This window comes from Aphidius gifuensis, linkage group LG1, assembly GCF_014905175.1.
Source record: "Aphidius gifuensis isolate YNYX2018 linkage group LG1, ASM1490517v1, whole genome shotgun sequence".
Lineage (NCBI taxonomy): Eukaryota > Metazoa > Arthropoda > Insecta > Hymenoptera > Braconidae > Aphidius > Aphidius gifuensis.
The window spans coordinates 4987551-5015298 of NC_057788.1; the positions used below are offsets into that span (position 1 = coordinate 4987551).

The 27748-nt window shown below is 26.3% G+C and overlaps 1 protein-coding gene across 1 annotated transcript; it reads left to right on the forward strand.

Moving 5' to 3' along the window:
- Positions 1 to 395: 395 nt before the first annotated feature.
- LOC122861137 (transcription factor sem-2-like) lies at positions 396 to 27536 on the forward strand. The gene is made up of 2 exons (XM_044165335.1): positions 396 to 1842; positions 24650 to 27536. The coding sequence occupies exons 1-2, from the start codon at positions 1741 to 1743 to the stop codon at positions 26054 to 26056; spliced, it is 1509 nt and encodes a 502-aa protein (XP_044021270.1). The 5' UTR covers positions 396 to 1740; the 3' UTR covers positions 26057 to 27536.
- Positions 27537 to 27748: the final 212 nt, after the last annotated feature.

A 27748-nucleotide genomic window follows, 5' to 3' on the forward strand; every position in this document is an offset into this window, starting at 1 on the left:
TCAACAAAATAATTAATTTTTTAAAATAAAAATTAAACTGCACGCGTTTGACATTAAAGAGGGTGAGCCCCCCTCGCGTAAAATCTTGGCTACTTGATTGAGATCATGTCCAAGTGTGTTAGCTGTACTCGCAAATATATATTTGAAAAAAAAAAAAAATAATAAAATAATAATAATAATTAACACAAGTGCATCGATGGACTGTTGCTTGTCGGTTGATTTGCCAGCATCAACATGACAAGAGGGGGGAAGTGAGGTAAAGTACAAGTATAATTTATATATATAAAAAGAGCTTTCAAGGATTAAGTGAGAAAAAAGATAACGGTTGGTGCTGCTATATTAAACTCTAGCGGTGGTGCTTGCAGTTTATCGGCTGGTTCGATTTAGTTTAATGGTGGGGGTTATATGTAGCTGTGAGCACCGGCTTGCACAGCTGATACGTACAGAGTTAGTGTGTTATAGAAACGACAGTCTCTTTGGTTCTTGAGTCAGTAGCACATGAACGCTCGTTCAATGAGTATCGTTAGTCGCACGCAAGCGGGATTATAAAATGTCACCCCATGAAAAAAGATCGAGCGTGAGAGAATTATAGTTTATTTAAAATAGTGTGATTAAATAAAAAAATTACTTTTATCTTTTTATAAAATTGTTTTCTTCATTAAAACAATAATATTTAAAAAAAAAAAATAATTATATTATTTAACAAATATTGTTTAATTTTGTTTAATATTTTTTTTTTTTAATTTTTTTATAATTATATTTACACAAAGTGTGTAATATTTATTGAAGAAAAAAAGTATATTGTTTATTGAAAAAAAAAAAATTTGTTTTTTTTTTTTTTTTTATGGTGCTTTTTTTTACCTGAAGAAAAATACAAGTTAAAGACACTAGTTTGTCGTCGTTGAAATTAATTAACAAAAAATTATTTTTTAAATTTTATTTGTGACGTCCATTTTGCTCCATTTTAAGTCAACTGGATTAGCTGATTTTAAAGGAGAGAGAAAAAAAGGGGGAATAAATAAAAATATAAAAAAAAAAAAAAAATAGACAACTTATTTGCTGTTAATAAATAAACATATATCTTTGATATAAAACGTTAAAATACCGACAAAGAGTGAAATATATTATTTTATAATAAAAATAAAAAAAACATTGTTGTGTTTTGATAGATTAAAAATAAAAGATATATTAGAGTAAAATAATATATAAAAATTTCTTTTATTTTTAATTCTCTCGAGGGGGCAGTACGTTTGACCGTAAAACCTGCGGCAACAGCGACGCGATTTCTCGTAAGAGGACTAATAATATATATATATCCATTTTGTATTTGTGTGCTCAGTATAAGAAGGAAGACTTTTTTGAAGCCAGTCACGCGCCAGCCACCGACCGGCGAGGATCTTGACGTAAAAAAAAAAAAAACAAACAAAAAAATTTACAAGTCGTGTTACCTCGTGTGGAGTCGCAGGCGAGCTCCCAAGTCTTCCTATACTCTTTTTTTTTTTTTTTTCATCATAAAACAATATAATAATAATAATAACAATATAGCAAATAATATATATTAAATTTGAACATAAAAATTAATAATAATAATCGTTGAATATATAGTTTGTGTTTTTCAATTGGGACAAGTGACTGACCCGTTTGAGTTACGATAAAATTAATCAAGTTGGTTTGTGTTAATTGTGCTTAAATAATAATAATAATAATATTAAATAAATAAAGTGAAGTGAAGATCCAAAAATGGTGCCACAACAGCAAGATAGTCTCTCGGACTCGAGTCCCCTGTTTGGATCCCAACTCGTGGATAAAAATTCAGCAACTCCCTATTCAGATGCAACTCAGGTATTTATTTAATTAATTAAATTTTTTTTTTTTTTGTCTTTTTAAACAACTCTATTAAATGCAACATTTAGTGTCCCTCTTTTTTTTTGTGATATTAATTTTCTTAAAGCCGAACATCTCATTGAATATAAAGTAAATTTTTTGGATAAATTTATTTTTTTTTTTTTTGTTATTAAAACGTGAGTGATAATTGAGTAATTTTTTATTTTTATGTATGATAGTTGATGGATTTTTTTTTTTCTTTTGGTAAATTGATTTATCAAGATTTTTATTATTTTGAATTCATATTTTGAACTTCCGCTGAGGAATATTTTATCCGAGTGCAAATACCAAAAAAATATATCGGGCAAAGTGCCGAGTTTTCATTTCAAGTGTCTTCATCACTCTGGGATCTTTCTAGTTGTATATTTTGTGTGCCAGCATTATAAACCCACCGAAGAAAGAGAAATTGCTTTAGCTATGCATCACATGATGACACAAAATTTTCAAATTTTCTACAAATTCTCAACTCGTATATACTTTTTTTTTTTATTTTTGTTTTTTCACATATTTTGGAAAATTTATTCGTAGAAAATAATATAAGCATTTTCTAGGAATAAATTTTACAACCCTGTGAATGAATTCAACATGAGTTTAATGTCAACAGACTCAAAAATTTAGAAATACAAAAAAACAAAATTAATAAATAAAAAAATATATAAAGATCAAAAATTTTACACCTTTTGAAAAAAACATAAAAATTATCATCACGTATCACATTGTATTTATAATATTTTTTACTCATTTTATATACATGAGATTGTGTCTAAAGTTAAAAATGAATTTGTAAATGAAATAAGTTGAAAATAAAAAATTCTTATTTTTGACAAGTGCAAGCAGTTGCATTTATATTTGATTCAATTTTTTGATATAAAAATATGTCTTGAAAAATATTTATCTTATTCTTTTGAAATTTCCATCTACTACATTTTCAAGTATTTATTTTTTTTATTTTTGTTTGTCATTATCTGTGTATCCTCTTTGAGATGACATGAAAAATAAAAATAAAAATTGTGACAAGCTTGCAGTATAACCATTCCCCTTCAAGTGTGGTGAATAAAAATAATGAAAATAAGAAAAAATTGTCGCGACGAAAAAACTTGAGACCAAAAAAAGTACAAAAAAAAAGGAAAAAAATTGAAAAAGAGTGTAAATAAATGAAAATACGACGTGTGTCGTCGTCGGCGATCCGTTGAATTCCATCAAGTTTACAGGAAACGGGAGCCTGTTTGTATCTCCGGTATATATGTAATGTTAGCATCGTGTCGCTTCGTTAATTTTTCTCTTTTCAATGATAAAAAATATACTCCCTTTTGTAATTCAATGCGACTTTTTTTTCCATAAATTTTCAGTGTCAAATAATATAATTTTTTAATTAAAAAAAAAACTATAAAATTGAATTCGTTGATAAATCTAAAAATATTACATTGACATTTTATTATTTTATTTTATAAACTTGAAATTTACTTTTCAAGTTTTTAATGCTTGATTGACGTCGATTGTAGTTGTTGGCTCAAATCCACAATTCTACAAGTTTTTTAAAAATTTTTTAGAAAAATATTCAAAAAAAACAGAAAGACAACATTCATGTGCAATAAAAATGTTGTAATTTATATTTATTTTTTTAAAAAACTTTTTCACACGATTATTTGTCTAATCAAAAGATATAATTTTATTTTTATTATCCACCAATAATGTGTTTGACACTGACAAATCAATTTCAAACATGATTTTATTTAAATTTCCATTTACCAATGAAAATTGAAAAATCCAAGTTATTTTTTGTAAATCAATAAAAATAATTAGGTCAGTGTATAATAAATTTAACATTTTATAAATTAATAATGATTTCTTTATCAGTAAAAATAAATTCATTACATTTGAAAATAACATAATAATACGAAAAATAAAATGTAGGTCATGAAATAATTTTAAATAATATCATTCAAGTAATTAAATTTAAAAAATCAATAAATATTTTTTTTAGTAATGAATTTACGTAGCACACAATAGCATAAATCAAATATTTTTTATTGATAAATCAAAACGAAAATATATAAAATAATATATTCATGTATTTAGAAATTTATCTAGCAAAATATTTTATATATCACGATCACGTTTAACAGCTTCGTTAATCTGCAGCACCCGTTGCACTCACATATCACATTTAATTTTCGGTTTTGCAAACCGGAACGTTGTTTGTTGTTGTTGTTGTTGTTGCTGCATCCACAATCGGATTGTTTTCTCGGAGTAAATAGGCAGAAGGTAGGTGGATGCAGTTGAAACGATAATGAAAAAATAAAATGGAAAAAAAAAAAATATATAAACTCCACGACATTCGTTGACAGGCAGTTAGCCCTGAAGCCCCCTGGCAAGTTCGATGCTTATCAAACTCCTCTGAATAGCAAACGACACGGTGAGCTTTTTTTTTTTTTTCACTTTATTATTTCTCTTTTTCCTCTTTTGCTTTTATACTCATTTTATTTATCACGAGCATTTACGTTTGTTTTGACTTGAACAAAAAATGTTGTATTGGATTTTTTTTTTTCCTCCTTTGCCTTGGACGAGGTCACCCAGGTAAGGGAAACAAACGTCACTCTTATATATGCGATAGTAAATATTAAAATTAAATACACTATGTGAATGACATTTGCTCTACCTTTTTTTACTTTTTTTTTTTTTCACGGTTAAAAAGAAAAAGTAAATATAAAACGTATTAAATTGTGAAACTGTTCAAGGGCGAGGGATTAATAATCTTGTGCGTTACTTGAGTGCGCCTAGATGCCACACCGCCTGTCATTATTGCGGTTTCTTTGGGTTCGGTACATCCAGATGGGATTACTACTTCTCTTGCTCTCTTTTCACCGCGGCTCTTTTTTATTTAATGCCGACACGTTTCATGTTTTTATAAGTGTATATATATATCCTTTTTTTTTTTTTTAATGCATTTTTATTTTCTTCAAAACTTAAATATTCAAAACATTGAAATACTTTAACACACAAGTTTAACTTTTTAAATAAATCACAATATTATTTATTTTATTTTTTTTTCATTATAAAATATATATCAAGTCAAATGTGTTACTTGTTGAATTTCGTGGTTTTTTTTTTATTTATGTAGTTGATTTAGAGTCGCGTTCGTCTCAGCGAAAAAAAAAAAAAAAGATAAAAGGTTTCGTCCAGACCAGCCAATTATCCTCTTGGATTTTAATGATTGCTTCTCTAATTCTAGAGTTTGCCACGCGGGTCTCAGGTAGTTCCGTGGGTCATGTATTTTTTTCTTTTTTTTTTTTGTTTTATCGCTTGAGGGAAACCAGAGAAGAAAAAGAATGCTTCCATCTTCTTCTCCCTCAGTAACTCCTTTTTTTTTCCTCCCATTTCTGTTTAGTAAGATACAACAAATACATCTCACATTTAACTTGTACATGCTATTTTTTTTAAAGCTTTTTTCCCCATTATTCTGTTGAAGAAAATCCATGTTTTACTTCTAATCGGTTTTAAAATTTGTTTTGAAAATATACATACCAACAAAAAAATAAATTAAGTATGCACTTGTTAAGTTGTAAATACATTGAAAGCTTTAAATCCCTGGAATATTGTGTGTCCAGTCGAGTTGTCGTTGTTGTGATTTTATCTGGATTACTGTGTTCAGTGTACGCGTGATTTCTCCACGATAGCCTGGATTACCATTCAAAAAAAAATAATGGGTCAAACCGGACATAAGAGGGTTAGAGATGTGTACACATACAATTTTATTTAACAAATAACATATTTTATATTCTATTCTTTTTTTCCATTTCCGAAATGCATTGAAAAATATAAAAATTTTTAATGAAAAAACCAACAATCTTTTTGTAAGATCAATCAGTCACATTTGTAATTTATTTATTTATTTTTTTATTATTTATATTTCTATATATATTTTTGTAAAACTGTAAATTCATGGATGCGTAAAATTCATTTCCGCCTGGCAAAATACTGGGCATGTATTTTATCCCGATAAAATGAATTATGAATTATTCATTTTATGTTTGGTACCAAGGTCGAGTAAGAAAAACGAAACTCAATGTTGCACGTACATATATAATTACAAATATATATATGGATATATATTAATAGTTTTTATGTAGGTGGTAGGTGTATATAGTAGATGAGACTTGAGTGAGCATTTTGTTTTATGTGGTAGACTGTTGCGGTTGGGTCAGGACCCCTTGGATGACCGTTGAATAGTTGATTGCTGTAATTAGTACCCTTGAAAAAGTTCAGGGACCCCACTTGGCTGTTGTCGCTCTTTTTTCAAACTTGTGATAGGCCAACAATTACCATCCTCGTCCTATATATGTTTGGAGATTAAATTGAGTATAGTAATTGACATTGGTAAAATTAAAAAGAAAAAAAATATATAAAGTAACATTTAGTTGAGATTAAAAAAAACTCGTTCGTGTCTGTTGCACTTATTTTTTAAGCATCACGCAAGTATTTATTTTATTCATTTTGATTATTTATTTTTTTTTTATTTTTTTAATACACTAGAATTAAAATCAATCAGACACTTTAAAGTTTTAATTTTTTTATCTATCATTACCTGAGATAATTTTCAACTAATACTTGACCTCAAAAAAATTAATTTACCCGAAACAATTTACAGATGCTTGGTAATGAAAAAAAAAAAAAAAACCAACGCGTGGTGACATTTAATATCGTAAAAAAAAAAAATTATAATAAAACATAATATAAAATAATAATAAAAGCAAAGGTTTTTTTTTTTTATTCAAGTGTTGCAAGTGGTGTGTGCTGACCATTGAAACATAAAGTAAAATAATAAGTTGAATAAGAAAAAAAAAATAAAATAAAATAAAACCAACGTCGGCATTGAAGCGTGCCAAAACGATTCTCGCACGACCGTAAAAGTTCATTCAGGCACGAACATGAAGAAGGATTAGTCGAAAAAAAAAAAAATGTATGTGCGAGTAGCAAATATGTATGAAAACGATGAAATGCTTTGGTGAATTTAATATTTGTTGGTATATATTTCAAGTATATAAATTTATGATGAAATATAAAATTTTTAAGATACAAATAAAATAGTTGGATAAAGACAAGAATTAAGAGATGCAAGAGAGAGTGTGAGAGAGGATATCTATTCTCAAGGTAGAATCTGTATAATTTTCGTCTCGGTTCCAATTTCTTTTTCCCGCTGGCTTAATCTTACTGGCCAAATTGGTAGTGGTGGTCTCACTAAACTACTCTTTTATTTTTTATCCTATTTTTTTTTTTTTCCTCTGACCTCTTTTCATTCTGTGTGTGTGTGTGTGTAAGTGGGTTTTTTATTTTTTAAAATTTTATATTTTTTTACTCGTGCATCTCACCACCACACTGATTCCAATTTATATGGGTGCAATCCCCCATCAAATTACCTCGATTGCTTGTCAGCCTTGACAGACCTGATGTAAAAGTACACTCCTAATGGGCTTCATGGTACGCCTTTAAGCTGCTTTAAAAATATTTTTACACTATAAATTGGTAATTTTATTGTTTTATTTTTCTTATTTTTATAATTTTATTATTTAATTTATTTTAAAAAAATTTTATTATTTGCATTTGATCATATAATGATCGATCAATATTGCAGATTTTTATTATCGTTGAATTTTTAATTAACAACATCATCTTCAATCATTTTAAATGCAAAAAATTAATGGTAATAAAGTTTTTTTTTAAAAAAAAGAATAATTAGTGGAAAGTAGTATGTGCAACAAAGTGGGATGACTCATTTTGACCCAACATTGATACAATGTGCATGATACACAGGATTTACGAACCATTAACTGTTGCACTTCCGACACCATCATGGTATCCAATTTAATCTGCACCCATTATGTTTTATTTTTTTTTAATTTTCCATTAACCTCATATATATATTTTACTTTTTAAAAAATATAAAAAGTATTTAAATCGTGTGAAATAATATTTGGAAATAATATAATTGGCTATAAAAATGAATATTATAAATTTTTCATCAAAATGATTTATTAAAAATAATTATAAATTAAAATAAACAACAACAGGTAAAATAATAATATTCAAAAGAAAAAAAAAGTTAATTATTTTTATATAATATACTCGAAGTATAAATTTATTTATTTATTTTTTTGCTCTCATTTGTAAAATGTATTTGCACTTATAATTGTTATTATTCACTCGTGTTATTAAGCCATTAATTGAAAAACCCCATTTCTACCCACTGTACATAACACAAGCCTTCGATTTACGATCAACATTATGCATAATGTTTATCACTTCAAGTTTTATATATTTTTTTTTCATCTCAGTTATTTTTTTATTTAATAGTATTTTTTTTTTTTCTTTTTGTCAGCATTATATATGAATAAAATTCACTGATTTTTTGAGTAATCATGACGTTTATTCATTAATGTTTTTTATTTAATTTTTATACTCATTGTTTATTGGTTTTAAAACATTTATTTTTATTTTATAAGACTTGTATAGTGCTTCCAAGTGTTTGTGTGATATGACAATGTCACTGAGATAATATTGTGAGATTAAAATTCAATGTACATATTATATATAATGCACTCAAGGTTTCGAGATTTATTTATTTCTTATATATTTTTATATAATTTTATTTAACTCTATATATATATTTTATTTTTAGTATATTATGCCGTTATCTGGTATCTATAATTGAGAAGGTATATATGTATTTAGTGCTGATGGAGTTTTTTTTATTCTTGTTTCTCTGTTGATTGTTGGGTAAGGTACTTTAGACCGTCTGTCTGACGTCAAAAATAGCTTTTCAGAGCGATAAGCTGCTCCTACCGGTCCTCCGCACTCATCTATTCAGAAAATAAATAAAAAATATTAAAAAAATAAACAGTAAAACACAATTCTAATACATAATCTTGAGACATTTACTTTTTTATTTATTTATTTTTTTTCTTCACCATTTGCTCGTAAAAAACGATAAAACTTGTTGAGATTATAACTATTAAAAAAAAATTCTTAAAATCTATTAAAAAAATTTTTTTTTTCAACTTAAAAATAATCATAAAAAAAAAAAAATTCATTTTATATAAAATCATTGGTTTTATTTTGATGTTTTTGAGGTTGTTGTTTTGATGATTTATAACAAGATAAAATTTACGATTTGTTATTATTTTCTTCACATTGATGTAATCATACTTTGATGACGTTTTTTTTTTTTTTATATATTTTCTTCTTTTTATGAAAGCAATTATAATGAAATTTTTTTTACTTTATTTATGTTGTATATTTACTACTTGTTCCGTAGAAAAGTTTAATGAGAACTTCCGGTAGCACGTGGTGGTCTGTTAAACACACGTGGTCTTCCTGCAACAGAGACACGTGTGTTTATCTTTATTTTATATTTGAAAAGAGCTTTTTTTTTTCTGCTTCCATTTTTCCTTCTCTCAACGCTGCACTATTTTGTTTTTTCGAATTTCATTGAAATTCATATATGAAGCATCATAGCTGCTTGGAAAATTTTATTTATATTTTTTTTTCGCGAGCATTATTGAAACATGTCAAGAGAGACTTTTCCATCGCTTTCAACTCAGTGAAACCGTATACATACGCTGGAGTGCGCTCGTGCCATTTCACTGTCACTTTTGTAATACCGTTGATCGTTACAAACGCATTACAGCACAATTTTTATCCCCCTCAAGTAATTTTTTATTTTTCATACTTTCATCATAATCGCACACAATAAAAACAAAATAATCATTCGTCAACAATTGAAAATTATAATTTATTTTTTCTTTTATTTAAAATATTTTTATTTAAAGTCAACAAGTATATATGTATACATTTAAATATATATATCTTGAGAGATTGTCGAAATCATATTTCCTTCCGCTCGTAAAAAATAATAATTTACATGTAATCTTCTGAAATATCAAACAAAAAATATATATATACCATAAAAGACTAACACAAATTTGAATTGTAACAACTATTTATGATATAATTGTGCATTAAAAATATGAGTCTTGCAATTTCCTCCCAATTATAAAGCATTGTTAACCAAGAAAATAAATATATCAAGAGAAAATATTTAATTCTTTGAAAAAATACCAATGAAATTATATTTATTTTTTTTTTTGTATAAATTTTATATACCAAGAAACAATAAACCTAATTTTTATTTTTTCCTTATTTAGTTTAATTTATTTTTTATGAAATAATTGTATTAAATTTTTATATTGAATATACATTTTCAAGAATTTATAGTTTAAAATAATAATATTTTAACCGGATGTATATGTTTTTTTTTTTTTTTAAATATTATTTAAATTTGTTGTCTCATATCTGACTACTGATGTCTGTATGTCTTGATTGTAATTTTTATTATCATTATTATTTCGTGTGTGGATTGTGCAGTGTGTCCCACATTGAGTTATCGCACTCGGTCAGGATGTCGTCGTTGGTCAGCCATCGACGATGAATAAGTCAATAAACTTTAATGCATATTCTTCATGAAAAAAATAATAATAATTTATATTTTTTATTTTAAAAAATTTTTGAATTATTATACGTTATTTAAAAAGCTATTATTAAAAACATTTTATATTTTTTTTTTCATTATATATTGATGAGTGTCGTATTATTATTTTAAAAATAAAAAAAAAAAAAAAAAAAAAATTATTCTTGGCAAAGTATAATCGTGTGGAACGAAGACGAGTAAAATCCGTTTTATTTCTTCGATAATTTTTAGGACAACCTGAGGCAATAAGCCACTGCTCGTTCAAGTTTGAAAAAGTTTTGTCGGGATAGGCATCATTCGTTGCATCTCCACCTTTCTATTATTATATAGCTAGAAAAATAAAACTCTTGGTGTATATATAAGACTAGATTTATCCAACGAATCGATTTTTTTTTTTTAAACTATCGACTCCCGTTATACACGTTCACGATCATACAAACATATATACATATAACCCTGATGTTTTTATACCTTTATTTTTTGATCCGTTCATCATCGCTCGAAGGATTTATGCTTGCACCTATCTTTCTACCAATAAATCAATCATTTTTTATTTTTTTTTTTTTATATTTCACCTCCCTTATATTTTTTATATACTCTTCGTACTATTATTTTTATTATTATTATTTTGTTTTTATAAAATACTGTAGAATCGTGATATTGTCTACAATCTTTTATATAAAATAATTTAAATTTATATTTTTTAAAATTGTTTAAAACTGATTTATAAAAGCAGCTGGTTTTCTTTTCTTTTTATAATTTTTAAAATGTGTAAATCTAAAGTTTAAATATAAAATTAAATAAATACATGCAAGAAATACAGTGTTGCAATAATGTGCAAATATAAAAGAGTCAATGATTAATATATATATGTGTATTTTATGTATATTTGAATATGTAAATGTATATGTATACAAATGAAAGCTACTGTCGTTTGAAAAACACCGCAATCATCATCAATGCATTGCTCTCATATACACACTCGACACTAAAATTTTATTTTTATATATAAATATATGATATACACTTGAACTCTTGGTGGCTAATGTGCACGTGTATGTGAATGCATTTAAATACGTGATTTTTAAAAAATAAAAAGTTTAATTTTTTTCTTAATAATGAGGATGCGGATGTTGTGACGTTTGACGACACAAATGCATATCAAATTATGATTATTTCTCTTAATTTTTTTTTCCATTTGGTTTCTATTTTTTGACTTCTTCAAATTTATATACTATTTAATTTTTAATTCATCTATTTAATCCTTGTTCATTAGATTAATTTGATTGACGCCTGTTGGCTTCACGCACTTTGGTAAACTACTACCGCGTGTAATCTTAACCCCCGTGGCTCAGCACGTCCAACAAATTTCAGGACGATCGTTAATCAACTGGGATCTCTGGTTTACAGCTACATATATGCACTGTACATATATGTGTTTGCAAAATCGCGTTCGATCGGCGTGTGCATGGATACCGGTGAAAGGACGCCCAGCCGAATTAATTACTCTGCCAGCGGGTAATTAATAATACGAAGGAGGATAACGTGAATTCACGGTTTATATGTATATGCAGTATCGTTATCCACAGGGAAATATATTTGCAAAGTCCACATACATGTATGAAAATGCAAATGCACAAATACTTTAGCTTCTTTTTCTTTCTTTGCTTTTTTTTTTTTCAAATAAAAAGATATTTTTTTACCAACGGATATTTTAAGCTTACCAGTAATCGAAAATTAATACGTGAACGTGCAATAATTAACACCCAACGAGACTGCACATTCAATGCGAGGATTTCAAAAATAAAAAAAAAAAAAAGAAACTAAGATAAAAATTGAAATTTCATGGCGTATAATATATACATACATAAGAAATAAGTGTGTGTGTGTGTAAAACATATAAATATATAAAAGTGAAATAAATGATCGTGTGGTAGAAATAAAAAAAAAAAAAATAAATAAAAGAAATTGAAATAAATAAAAAAATTACATGAAAAAATTACAGTTTTATACGCGTGTCTGTTGTAAGCCCGCCCACACACATACAGACACATATATTTTTATATACATGAATTGTGTAGCTCAGTGGTTAATTTTTCATAACTTTGTGTGCTAAATGTGCCACAGTGAATTTTGCACTTTCTGAAGTGTGATATTTAGTTACATATATGCTACGTCCAAACAATCGTGATACTTAATCAATTTTATCATTGATTTTTTTGAATTATTTTACTAATTATTTAAGAGTGGGTTTAAAAAATAATTTATTTATTGATGATTAGTTCAAAGAACAAATTAATCAAATATGTAAAAGACATGTTTATATATAAAAATTATTATTAACCGGTTATGAAAATTTGAAATTAGTATTTTATTTTTATTTGGATTTTAAATTTTTATATTTTAGTCACGTGAGTACAATATAACACAACACTATCGTGACACACTGAATCATAAATTGATAAATAAAATAAAAAAAAAATAATGAATAATTTCATTTAAAAATATAGAAAAATTGATAATTAATTTTATTCATATAAAATTTAATTTTCATTTTTAAATAATATACTTTATTCTTTAAATATATTTATTTAATTTTTTAGAATAAATATAGTTATTGAAGTTACCCTCTGTTAATTTGAAAGTCAATAATTATCTTGTGAAATATTGTCTCTATTAGTCATGTTAAATTTGTGTGCAATATGTAAATTATTACTAAAAAAATGAAAAATAAAAAATAAAAATATTAGCTGTCTGTGTGTAGTTTAAAAAATTAATATTAAAATAAATAAAAATGACTAGTTTTTTATATATTTATCATTTGCCAATATAAAGTTTATAAAAGTCGTCGGGTGGGACTATTAAAGTTATACAACATGAATGAGCACATATATAATATATATCGGAAAAATTTATATATTCCTTGACGACGCGAGAATTAGAAACAAGCCATTTGTTCAATTTTCCCACGATCTTATGAGTATTTTATCTTATGAGTGTTATATCTCGCACATGCACACGTTTATATATATCAAATGTGATTTAAATGACATGTAATTTTTGTCTTGATCAGTGCTATAATCAACATTATCTCTGCTCTTTTAATATAAAATTATTTTTTTTTTTTTTCTTATTATTTTTTTTCTAACATGTTGAATTTTCAATCTTAAATATATAATTATTGATTCATAACAAAGTAACCTAAATTGAGCATGAAAAATATTATTTTTGTGCGATAATTTGATGAAAAAAAAAATCCATTTAGCTACTGTCTTTCAAAAAATCACTGTGAGAATTTTAAAAAATATCCATACGATAAGAAAGCTCCTCCGGAGAATGTAAAAAAATAAAAATACAAAAATGAATTTATTGAATGGAAATTTAAGAAGACGAGTTGTGAATTGAGAAGTAGGTAAAAGGAAGAAAAAAAAAAATTAGCATTGAATTGTTTGAAATAAATCAGGTTCATGCTATTACATTCACAATTCATCATTAAAATACTAGGAATAAATTTTTTTGTATATAAAGAATAAATAATTATGTATTTGATAAATAATATTATAGTGTATATGAATTTGTTGTACAAAATGAGAATTAAATTTACACATAGGCAAATAAAATAGAAAGAGAGACAAATAAGTGTTTTTTTTTTTATTTCGTTACGAATTGTTGATGATTGCCCTTCACTATCGTGTCTATCGCTCTTTATTTTTTAACCTACATTTGTGCCTGATCTTTTGTAGCACAGGCTGAACCTCGTCGTCGTCGTCGTTGTTGATCTGAAAGTATAATGCCCTGTTTGCATATGCCGGTATCTAATAAGCAAAACAAATTGTCACGATAGATCAGAATTACGATGCCCTTGTCCGCGCCTATTTCGATAATTGCATAACCACGTCATCATCATCATTATTATAATTTTTTTTTTTTTGTTTCTTTAATCTGCATTTTTATTGATTGTTTTATTTACTATGAAATTATATATACAGTATATGACATACTAAATTAGAATAATATTTATTTCATGAAGTTATTTTTGAAAAAAATTTATCTAAATCAAATTTAAACGTGATAACACAATAGAAAATTTATAAATTCAATTGACCAACTTATAAACAAAATATATATTGCTCCAAAAAAAATTTAAATCATTTAATAACCTTGAGCTAAAAATTATCGTGACACACGAGGCAAATATAGTAAAAAAATAAATTGAATTTTAAATTTAACGATGAAAAAAAAGGGCATTTAAATTTCCAGGAAATAAAAAAAAAATACTATGTCGTAAAAAAAAATACATTTAAAGAAATAAATACTAGGAAATAAAAGTAGCCCTATTACTGGAAAAAAATTTATTGAATGAAAATTTAAAAAACGAAAAATCCACAATTGCCAATGAAAAAACTTGATCAAGATATATTTTAATTAAATTAAATTTTAATAAAATTCATAATAAAAATAAGTAAAGAAGTTTTAAATTTCTTTTTATAAACAAAATTATTTTTCAAGAATTTTGACCTCATATTTAAAGTCATGCTATAAGTTCAGAAAAAAATAATACATAAATTTTATTAAGGCCATAGTGTTCACACAAGACAGTTATTATTTTCCTCACTAATACTTGAAAAAAAATAATTCATTTTTACATAAACAATAATGATATATTCATTTTTTCATACACTAGCCGCCTTGTAATTCAATACAATATTTAAATAACATTTTAAAACAAACAATATCATATTTATTTGATAATAAAAAAGAATGACGTGTTTAGATTTGTAAAATTAAACAAACTTTTAACAAATACAATATGAAAATTAATTTACAAAATATAATACAAAACAATCTTAATATAAAAATTTATAAAAATCATTTTTCTCTTTGTGACATTTTAAATTTGTTGGAGAAAAAAAAATATGTCATAATATTAAATAAAATATTATTGTTCATGTATTTCGCTGTGTTGCTAATGGTATAGTCATGAAACTGGTGTATATATGTTGAGTGAATTTCTTGTCTCGAGGGCAGCATTAAGCGAATTGCTTTGAACCATTCGTTTGTGTGTATATATATTTATATCATTTCTACCAATCCTTAGCTATCGAGAACCACAAAACGGCAAAAAACCAAAAAGTTAAAAAAAAAATTAAATGAAAAAAAACTAACAGAAGAAGAAAAATAAAATTGAGAAAAACGGTTTTGTGTTATGCCTTGCGTTTTCGATTCGGTCACGCTCGATTCGATGCCTGGGTATATATATATTATTGGGTATTCTCCACGGGTTACACAGCGAGTTGGTTGGTATATTTGAAACCACGGATGAAAGTCATTCGCTAGTCGGTCAAGGAAAATACACGGGAAGAGGGAATGTAACAGCAAAAATAAAAAAAAAATCGACCCGCCCACCCTGTGTGGTTATTGAACGAAAAAAAAAAATTTATAAAAAATCATTATAATAAAAAAAATAAACGAGAATATAAAATAAAAAAAAAAAAAAATTCCACCGATAAGAGAGGTGAAGAAGAAAATCGATTCTATATATCCAAAGAGTTTAGATCCCAGGATCTTTCACGAGTTTTGCAGCATGCTAGCAGCTGCATCATTCTTCGACCTCATTTTTCACAAATCTATATATACATATATATTTCATCCATTACTTTTTAATACATAAATTTCTCTTAGCCAATTTAACGCGATCAATTTCAATTGAATTAAAACTAATAATGCAAATTAAAGAAAAAAAAAATAAAAACTACTTGTTGTTATCAATATAAAAAATATCAATTAATATAATTATTTTTAAATGATAATCATGTTTTTTTTTAGAATAGTAAATATATAATTATTTAAAAAAAAATAATAGTTTAGGATTATTCTACTGGTGAGCAGTTGAAAGTGTCACATGGTAAAATTAATAATTATTATATTTTTTTTTTCAAGGTTTTTAAATGTGTAATATTTATTTATAATTACAAATTGTTTTTTATATATATTTATATGATCTATAGATATACGCATTTTAAATTCAATGATTCAAATTGTGACACCTTTCTATTAACTGACGTGTATTTACACATGTTGATTTACTAAACACAGATTATTAGTATGACACGACTCATTGGTAATTGCATTTATCACACATACTGTAATTCTTACTCAACAAGATTTATATACGAAAAAATAAATTAAAAAATCAAATCAATTAATAAGTAAAATATATAAATAAATGGAATATTTATAAAATAATATTATTACAATTCATTTAAGTTATGCTGACGTGTCACGACATTGACATTAGATGTAGAAACTAATTAAAATATGAAAAATTGCGTTGTCGTGTTTTCTTAATCAACTGCAGGAGTGAACTCTTAAGCGATTAATGACTCGATGCATGCAATTCTTTATAAACATGGAAGACAAATGTACACGCGAATTTTAATATGTGAATATGGTAATTTACACACGAAGCTGGATTATATGTGTTTTAAAGTCGCGCAAAAAGAATAATAGCAAAATTCTTTTTTTTTTTTTTTTATTTATATTTCATATGTATATTTTATCGTTGCATATATTCTTGAATTTATTTGCTTGAGTGCTACAGTGCTTTATTTAAAAATCTAATTTTTATTATTTATTTTTTTTCTCTTTTTATATTGTTTATTTTATTTTTTTTTGAATTATTTTTTATGTGCATTTACCGCACACGTTTTAACATTATGTGGATGAAAACGTTGAATAATGATTCGAGGTCGTGAGTATAATTTGAAAATTCAAGGTTTTAAATTAACGAGATTTGTTGATTTTAAATCCGACAACTCGACTTACTACAGATTTTTCAGTTTTGCCAACTCATCCCCTATCTATTTATTCATTTAAATTTTTTTTTTTTTTTTGATCTCTTTATTCTCACTGTAAACTTAATGTAAAACGAGTAAAAAATAATTTGCTAAATGTAAATTTCATTTTTTTTTTTTTTTTAACTTCATTATTATATTATTATTTTTTTTTTTATAAAGAAACGAATTGAAATAACTGCTTTATTAAAGCAGTTAATTAATGTTGAAAAAAAAATTATTTTAATGATCTAAAATTGCACGGGTATCACTTTAAGGATAATTTTTTTTTGTTTTTTTTTTGTTGATCCTGTAATTAAATTAAGCATAAAAAAGAGCTGGTCAAAAGAGCAAAATAAAAATATATAAAAACAAGACAAACGTGACGTTGGAATTGAATGAGATGTCTTTGAGTAACGACGAGCTTGATGAAGATCAATATAATATATATGTGCCAAAAACTTTTTTTTATCTTTCGGAGTCTCTTTTTGATCGGTCAGAAACAAAAGAAGACCAATCACTTTGCTCACATCAACTTCAAGGTTCCTCACGTCGCCAGTTGATTTTAGCAATTCGATTGCTCGATCATAAATAATAATAAAAGTATAAAAGAAGAAAAAAAAAACATAAACAATATGTTGAGTAAGTTTTTTGATAGTCACTTAAATTGCAATGGAAATTGTTTTTTATTTTTTATTTTTTTTTCGTTTACGGTGTCTTGTTTTTTAATTCAAGGTCGAATACATTGAATTATTATTTTTCAAATTTATTATTAATTTTTTGTGATTTAGCTAATCACACTTGATTAGTAAAATTATTATCTTTGAATTTTTCTTATTTCTTTTTTAAATTATAATTTCTATATTTCAAAAAATATTATCTTGTTATATTTATTTATTTTTCAACAAAAGTTTAAAAAATTTTCACCTACTTTGCAAATTCAGATGAAGTGATAAATCATTTTTACTAGTATAAAAGCAATATATGACTTCCTGTGGACTCTGTCGCCTTCGTAATTTCACTGTAATCGCGATTGCTCATTTTACCGTTTCCGGTGTTTGTAGCAGTGCAGCCGACATACACACATAGTAACCATTTACTTTGACATCGATGGAAGCTTTAAAAAAAAAAAAAAAAGTATAAATATAAAGACTTTTAAATAAAAAAAAAATATATTAATGAGAAAAAAAAATAAAAATAAACATACATCAATACATACTCTACACACTGGGCAACTTAAATTCATTCGTGTAACTTTTTTTTTGTTATTTTTTTTTCTTCATTTGAGGCAAATGCATTGGCATATACGCTAAAAGTGGATGGGATAAAAGTCCAATTCCGAAGCTTTCTCACGTTCTCGGTACGAAATGACGATTCCGTGTTCACCAGGGACGTGTGTTGTCCGACTAGGAAGCGACAAAGAAATTCCAAGAGCACTTCAACTTTACTGGCTTCTGTGTGTATCATTCTGTATTATTCACAAACACAATTTTTCACATATACATTGAAGTGGAACCGTGAATGTCATGTTTAATATAACCAAAACTTTTTTACTCATATTTTTTTTTTTTTCATACAATTTTTGGCTTATCTAGCTTTACCTTTTATTTATATTTATTTCCTCCAACATTCACTCTTGCTCATATTTTTTTTCATCTTTTTAAAAAGTTTTTTAAAAAGCACAAAACAAAAAATTAACTAATTTATTTTTACTCAATTTTATATATAATCAACAAGAAAAAAAATAAATAAACCAACTCGTTCAACACCAATTTTCTTGATTAATTTTTTTCATGATTATTATTTTTATTTTTCGTAATCCCTCGTGTACATGTATACACACGCATCATTATGCTGGAATTTTGTTTCGCATGACAGTGACAAATCCGTCACAAACACGAGCACAAAAATACTACATATACAATAAAAAAAAAAAAAAGAAATTAAAAATAAAAAATGTACAAAACTCGTATAATTTTGAGTGATAAATTGTTCGACAGTGTTGACCATATTGGAGTTGGTGATTATTCATTTGGCAATGCATGTATGCATTGATCTTTGGCGAATATAATCACTTGCTTTTAAGTAAAAAAAAAAAGACAAATAATTTTTAAAATAAAAAGCAAAGTAGAAAAAAAACAAAAAAAAATATACAATAATAGTAATGATAATAATAATGAAGGAACGACAAGCCTTTAAAGTATTATTATATATTATTCACCATTAGCCCGCAGCTGACGGAAGTGAAGAGACTAAGGTCGCGTCGAGAGGCAGTCCTGCATCTCAACTCGGTATCGTGGCCTTCAGGCACTGTGTGTATGGTATCTACTACATATTGCCTCAAGAACCACTATATGTATTCACAAATATTTTATATATATACAGCTGACTTCCCCAAGAGTTTTCAAGTCAGCCGAGCTAAGCAAGCAAGCCAATTGTGCGTGTGCACGCTGGACATACGTATCTCCTTTTGTTTTTGTTTATATATTTATTTATTTATTTTATTCACTTATACTATCACACACAGTATGTATTTATATTCTATTTTTATTATACATGAAAATTTTACAATCGAGAAAAATTCCATCCACTACAATATGTATTTTATTTTTATTTTTTTTAAAACTTTTCCAATGACATTTTTCATTTCCGTTTACCTTAAAAATACATTTGACGTAGAGCATGCCAAATATATATATTTGTATTCCAATGAAACAAGGAAAAATCTCACATCGAGGTGAAATAAATAAATAAATATATAAATACAGTATATCTTTTATTATATCTGATTTTAAAAGAGAAAAAAAAAAATTAATTTATTGGTATATACTGCGTGTTTATACTTGATGCAATGATATTAAATATATATTTATGATAAAATTTAATTTGTTTTTTTTTTTTTTTGAATAAATTTCATTGATTTACAACTTTGTTTATTAATTAGAGGATATATTATTGATTGACATAAAGTCCAGCAAGTTATGTATGATGTTGGTACCTCATGATCCTGTCACTTTTCGCATGAGTTACAAAACCCGTTCTCACGAATCAACATGACTCGTTTATCACTACAACTTTAAAAGACAGAGAGAGATAATATAAAAAATAGTATGGTTGATTGTGTCCTCAAGTATATTATACACACAAGAATCAAATACGATCCTGATATGGATACGCACGCTTCACATTGACACACTCAATCAACGAAACTTAATGGACACAATGTGACTTTAGTTTTGACATTATGCCATCATCAACTGTTCAAATATAATAATCATAAATATACATCATATTAATATACACTGCTTATATTTTTATTGAATTTTATTATACATATATGTTGATGGACATATGTAGGCAATACATGCACATAAATAGCCACAAATATTCACAATCCATAAAGTTTAAATAAACTTTTAAATAAATTATTTATTCACAAAATAATTTAAACTTTTTTCTTTTTCAACAATTTAACAATTCAACTGTAACTATAATCACTTTGATAGCTATAATTTTAATCTACCTTGTAGCTTTATAAAAATAACAAGAAAGAAAAAAAAAATAAAGTTAAAAAACTTTTTGCAATACTTTTTTTATAAAAACATAAAAAATAAGACAAAGGTATAGCAATATAAAAAAAAAATAATCTCAACCTATTAAAAGAGGGACAAATAAAATGATAAAATAAGAAAAAAAAAAACCATAAAATTTATTAATTTTTGTAATTGTGGTATGACTCAATTATAATTATTTATTTTTATTTTTTTGATGAGTTTGATAGAAAAATAAATAAAAGAAGCAATGGTGTTTATAAATATTAATGAGCTTAGTATTTATGCCACAATTACAAATATAGTTGAGTCGATGGTGTATTATATATTTAAATAGCAAAAGGGCTAGCAAGTGATTCAAGTCAACGTATGTGGCTCCCTGCATGTTTTCCTAACCTATGTTTATTTACTCATATTTTTTTCTCTCTTTCTCTTGACTTTTATTATCAGTATAAATATACAATTGCTTGTCGTTGACCCAATATACCTTGTCTGTTATTATAATATACATACGTATGTATTTTTATCAATATTAAAATGTAAAATGTATATCCATATATATAAACACTCGACGAGAAAAATATAAAATAGAATTATTATTTTTTTTTCTTCTTACAAATATGAAAAGTTTAAAAAAAAAAAAAAATAAAACCTGTGTGTGAATCGCATAAATTAATGCGTGGGAAATACGCACACGGTCCATTAATGGTAAACAATAATGAAAAATAATAAAATTATTATATTGATGATTTTAAAACCAATTATCTCATTTTTTTTTTTTTTTTTTTAATTTATGTATTCAATATAATTCAGTGAATATAATTTGCTAAAAATTTTAATACAATTTTTGCTTTTTAACAAATAAATTTATTATCTCGAGTAATTATTTAATTTTTTAAAATTAATTTTGTTTAGTGCATTTGCCTTGGCATACATTTTCCGATGTCTTTTTATTTTATTTTTTTTATTTAATCTCTGATCATGCTTTGTATATATATTTTTTCACCATCAAACACTTGGGATCTGGATCGTGTCTCTTCAAGTATATACGCATTGCATGTATATTGAACCAGAAAATAAATAATTGAATAAATAATAATAAGAGATGAAACCGTATATTCCATTTGATCGAGTATTACAGCAAAGTTTTGCGTGCAGATAGTCACTCACTTGAATTTCCTTTCTCTCGACAATCATTTTTATTATTATATATTTTTTTTTTATTCTTGCTTCACAGATTGAAGCGTGACCCCGAAAAATATATAAGCTTGCCCATTTCGTTTCCTATTACATCAGTATAAAATTTCTCCCTGGGGAAAAAAACAAAAAAAAAAAAAAACAACAATAAAAAATTTTACACTTTGGAAAATATAACTACTGTCATTGATGTGTTTGTTGAAAAATAAAATAAATAAAAATAATAATAGCATAAAGAAAATTGGAAAAAAAAAATTATGTAATAATAAAAATTGACAAAGATGATTTAATACGATCACACTTTATTTATTTTTTTTTATTTTATGAAAGCAGTAAAATAACAGATACCGATTGACATCAAAGACTGAGCTGTAACTCGGGTAAAAGTTGATGCAAGTGGTCCTGTCATGATGCATTTACGGATATGAAAAACTAGACAATAATAATCATCAAAAAAAAAAAAACTATAATTCAACTGTTGCGCTTGAATTAAATCCCAAGCACAACATACAATAGCAGATATAAAAAAATTTTTTTTTTCCTCCCTATACCCTTCTTTATTTCTTTCAATTGTTGATGGTTTTATTGGTTTTTTTTTTTTTCAAATCGTAAAAAGAAAAAAGAGTTAGTACATAGCATAGATAGAAACTAACAAAAGAGAAAACTTTTTGATATTAAATTGATTTTGAAAACTGAGTAAACATATTTGCTTGCAGCTTTTCATCATTACAAATTTTATTGCGGTTTTACCTGATGGTGCACATTCTAAATGGTAATAAAAATATATATCAATATATAAATATAAAAAAATGTAGACTATAAAAATATGAAAAGAAAATAAAAAAATAAATTGTAAAGGTTTTTCCTATTATTACTATTTATTTTATTTATATCTATACAGCTGGAAAAAATAAAAATAAAAAAGAATAAAGCAATTTTATTGTGACCTTGGCTTAACGTATAAATGTGTGCCATTCATAGATAAATATGAGGGGGGTTAAATATCACCCTGACAGTTGAAATAGGGTGACAAATAGTTGCATTAAAATTCACAATTTATGTGAATCAAAAAAAAAAAAATACAACTATGAAATTTACACACGCCCAATTGTGTAATCTACGAGTGTTTCCTCATTACCCTCAGGCCTCAGTTGACCACTGTCATTGGTCGCGTTGTCTTTCATCAGTTGATTCAAGTTGCATGTAAAAAAAAAACTAATAATAAAGTAGAAATAAAATGGTAAAAAAAAAAAACATACAACTAACTAAGAAATAAAGCCAAAGGTAGTTGTTGCTACTGAAGAAGAACATCAGTGGGAAACATGAGACCGATCATATTTACACAATGTTATGTTCTTGTATGACGAGTTTTCCATCGAGTAGTCTATGTGGCGTCAAAAGGTGACAAAACTTGTCGTGAGAATCTTGACTCGTTCAAGTCTTCTCAATTGTCTTACCAAGAAACTATATATGTTATACCTGAATCACCTAAAGATAGCTTGTTTTTTTTTAATTTTACATGACAAAAAATAAATAACAAGAATCATAAATTACAAAAAAAATTAACAAACAAAATATAATAATGATAATTATCCTAAGAATTCATCAGCTTGACTTTAATGCTACTGCCGATTTAAAGTTTAGACAGTCCCTTCGAAATTCGCAGACCCCAAAGCGATGACACAAAAGATAAAAAGAGTCTTGATGGCGCGTCGTGAGAACGGGATCTCCAAGTTAAGACAAGAACAACAAAAAAAAGATAAATAAATATATATATATAAATGTTTAATGAAAAATAAAAAAACGTAAACACAAAAGGCCCCTGAAGTCTTCTTTACTGGAACACAAGACTGGAACAGCGCACCAGCAGCCCCGGTAATGTTTAAGTAGTTTTAACAACACGTCGACTCATCAGAGTAAAGTCGCGACGTCAAGTCGCCAACACCATCACATCTAGTTACTGTACATTTATATATATTAAAACAGCATCATCAAGTCCATCAGCTGACTGAAGTTAACTGGCGCCGCGACGCTGGCGCCTCTTTTTACACATCGTGTTGTATTCAGGGTATCAGTGTGATCTTTTTCTAAGAAATCATGTTGCATTAATTGACTTGGGTCATTGATCTTTTTTTTTGTTTTTAATTAAAATATATATATATAAATTATTAAGATAATGATGATAGTAATAAGATTATCCATTTTGATGACAATTATTTCAATTGACATATTTAATTTAACATACAGGTGTTCTCTGAGGTGTTGAAAATAAAATATAAAAACCAGCGCAGTAAAGAGTTAATCAATTTAAATTTTTTAGTAAGAAGAAAGTAATGAAATTTCATATAAAAAATAAGGGTAGTTTTTTTTTATTACTGGGCGAGTATAAAAATTTAATTAACGACCAAATGTTTTTTCTTCATTTGCTACAAGGAACTATTATTTTTCATTATAATTATATTTGATACTTTCACATGGGTCCCCATAAGCCCGCACCTCTGTCCTATTGACCTATATTATCATCAATACAATAATCCTAGAGTACTCATGCAACTTGAATATATACAAACTTGAAAATTTTATTAATTACAGTACTCAAATTTTTAATGAAAATATTATAACTTGTAATAATAATTTGTAAAAATTTTTATTTGTTACAGACAAAGAAAAATAATCCGAATCACATTAAAAGACCAATGAATGCATTCATGGTTTGGTCACAACTTGAACGCAGGAAGATTTGTGAAATTCAACCAGACATGCATAATGCAGAAATAAGTAAACGACTTGGTAGACGTTGGAAGACACTTGATGAAGAAGAAAGAAAGCCATTTATTGAAGAAGCTGAAAGACTACGACAATTACATATGCGTGAATATCCAGATTATAAATATCGTCCAAGAAAAAAAACAACAAAACCAGTAACATCACCAAAAATAAAAGAAATTAAAAAATCAAAAAAATTATCAACCTCATCATCATCCTCATTATCATCATCATTATCATCATCATCATCTTCATCATCATCAACAGCCTCATCACCATTACCATCATTATCATCATTATCAGCATCATCATCACCAACATCAACCTCAACAAGTCCAACGATACCATCAATATCACCATTATCAATTAAATTACGTAATGATGCAAACAACAACAACAACAACAGCAATAATAACAATTATCATCATCAACATCAACAACAACATCATCAACAACAGCAACAACAATCAATTCACACACCTGTTAAAAGGCTTCAAAATCAATTAACAACAAATCCAGTATCAAAGCTCAAAATAAGATTGGCACTTGATAAAAGGCCAATTATGGAATACACACCAGTACCACCAATTGTCACAGCAAAAGTACCAAGTAGTCCATCATGTGATACACCAGATTCACCAGAATCAGCAAGTTATTATGATGATAATTTTTCTGATTGTATTAATAGTATGATAACAACAACAACGACAAATTTACCTGGTACAACAACAACAACAACCACAACAACAACAACAGATTTTATGTTATCACATAAAATAAAAGAAGAATCAATTGATATTGATGATTATCAACCAGATTTTCACAGTGATAATTTATTATCATCATCTGTACAAAATTATAATGATACAATAAATTCATTGACAAGAAATTATAATTGTCCGTCCAATAATAATAATTGTCATATTGATAATTTTATAATGATTAAAGAAGAACCAATTGACAGATTACATCATCAAAATATGAGTGGTATGCTTCCAGGGACCTATCCAGTCAATAATAATAATAATTCAGTGGTCAAAATGGAAGAACCTACAAATCAATGTGCAAATGACGGTGTTGGTGGTGGTGGTAGTCTTGCTGATCTTGATTCACTGACAGATTTATTACAAATTCAACCGTCTGATTTTAAACTTGATCTTGATATGGATACAATAACAACTGGTCTTGATCCATATGAAACAGCAAATTCAAATAGTGATCATTTTCAATTTACCTGTACTCCTGATGTTACTGATATACTTTCTGGTATTGGAGTCAACAATGAATGGGTCAGTTTTTGAAAGACAAGTCAACTTGAAATTTTTTTTGATGAGAGAAGAGGAATTAAAAATAATAATGATAATAATAATAATGATAATAATATTAATATTAATAATGATGATGAGGATGATGATGATGAAAAAAAAAAGCTGATGAAAAAAACAAGTGGTAAAGATCCCAGTTGTTTGATTGTCACTCGTTCAATGAACTATTGTCAGTCAAATTGTAAAAAAAGAAAAAACAAAAAAATGATAATAAAAAAATTAAGAGGATGATTTATTTTTATTTTTTTGATAAAAAATAGCAGCTAACGAGAGTAGACTCTTTCGTAATGCTCGTTTGGAATACTTCCGTTTGGTGATGTTGACTGCCTGATTTGTGGAAAAAAAAAAATCAAATACAGGAAAATGTAATTTGTTCAAGTCTTTCACTGCCTCGTGATATGCCATTTTTCTTTTCATGTGTCTTGAAGAAAAATGCAAAAAGAATATATTCATTCTTTGCGAGCAAAAGTTGATTAATAATCAATTTTTCTTTTTTTTTTTTCCTCTTCACTCAAAAGTTGGTGGTAATTTAAATTTGTGTCGAGTTGTGTGTGTGTGTGTGCGTGTGTGAATAAAAAGGAAAAAAAAAATTAATAATTATTATAAGAGAGAGAGAAAGACAGAGAGTTTTGTCATCCTTGTATGATAGTTATACTTATTTACTTCAATTTCAGAGTATAAATAAACGTTTTTCTTTTTGTATATGTATTGTAGATTATTAGATTTTAAGAGAGCATTTTTTTTTGTACGAGATTTTCGGGTGTATAGTCAACAATGAACATTTATTATGGCTTATACGTTAATAAGGCGACTCCATTTGAATATAACTTTCAAAGTTTGATACTTTTAAAGTTTTTATTTTATTGCGAAAAAAAAAAGAAAAGTAACAAAAAAAGGTGAATATTAAATTAGTTTTTGTTTGTTTTTTTTTTTTATTAATTTTTCTTAATCGCCTTATTTTCGGGTCACATGAATATCATTGATTTGATTTTATTTTGTTGTGTATATCAGTAGAAATATATTCATTAATATATATAAAGAAAAAAAAATTAAAAAAATAAAAAAAAATAAGAAGAAGTTGTAGACACCGCTGAGATAGAAAAAGCAATTCTACGTTTTAAGTACTGATTGGGAGTTGTCATTATGACAATATGTTTACCTTAGTCGTCGTATAAAAAATAAATAAAATATACAAAATTAACAAAGTCGTTAATTACCCAAGCAAAGATAATAATTTGATGAATCAATGAAATAGAAAAATAATAACAATAATAATAATAATAACAACAAAAAATAATAAATTAAAAATTGAACCGGGTGTGACTTTGACGTGATGTTTTTGACGTGACTAGCTTTACGATTTTTTATTTTGTTATTTTTTTCAAGTCAAGCAATGACAGAGTGGTTTGATGAAATATTTAAATTTGAATAATAAATTTAGGTAAAAAAAAAAAAACAATTATTAACGATTGAGATGACAAAAAAATATATAATTTCTCTTATATTATCAACGTGGCAACGTAATAAAAATTAATAATAATATAATAATAATAACGGTAGAATAGGATTGATTAAATAACGGTTATTTTAATTATATAATTATCAATTGCATTAACAAAAAAATTGGCAGTAGTGCAAAGCAAAACTTCAATTAATTGGGCAAATAGA

Excerpts from the sequence above, each read along its gene's own strand:
- LOC122861137 (XM_044165335.1), top strand. The coding sequence starts at position 1,741 with ATGGTGCCACAACAGCAAGATAGTCTCTCGGACTCGAGTCCCCTGTTT. Across the intron at positions 1,843-24,649 it reads CCTATTCAGATGCAACTCAG|ACAAAGAAAAATAATCCGAA; the intron begins GTATTTATTTAA and ends TATTTGTTACAG.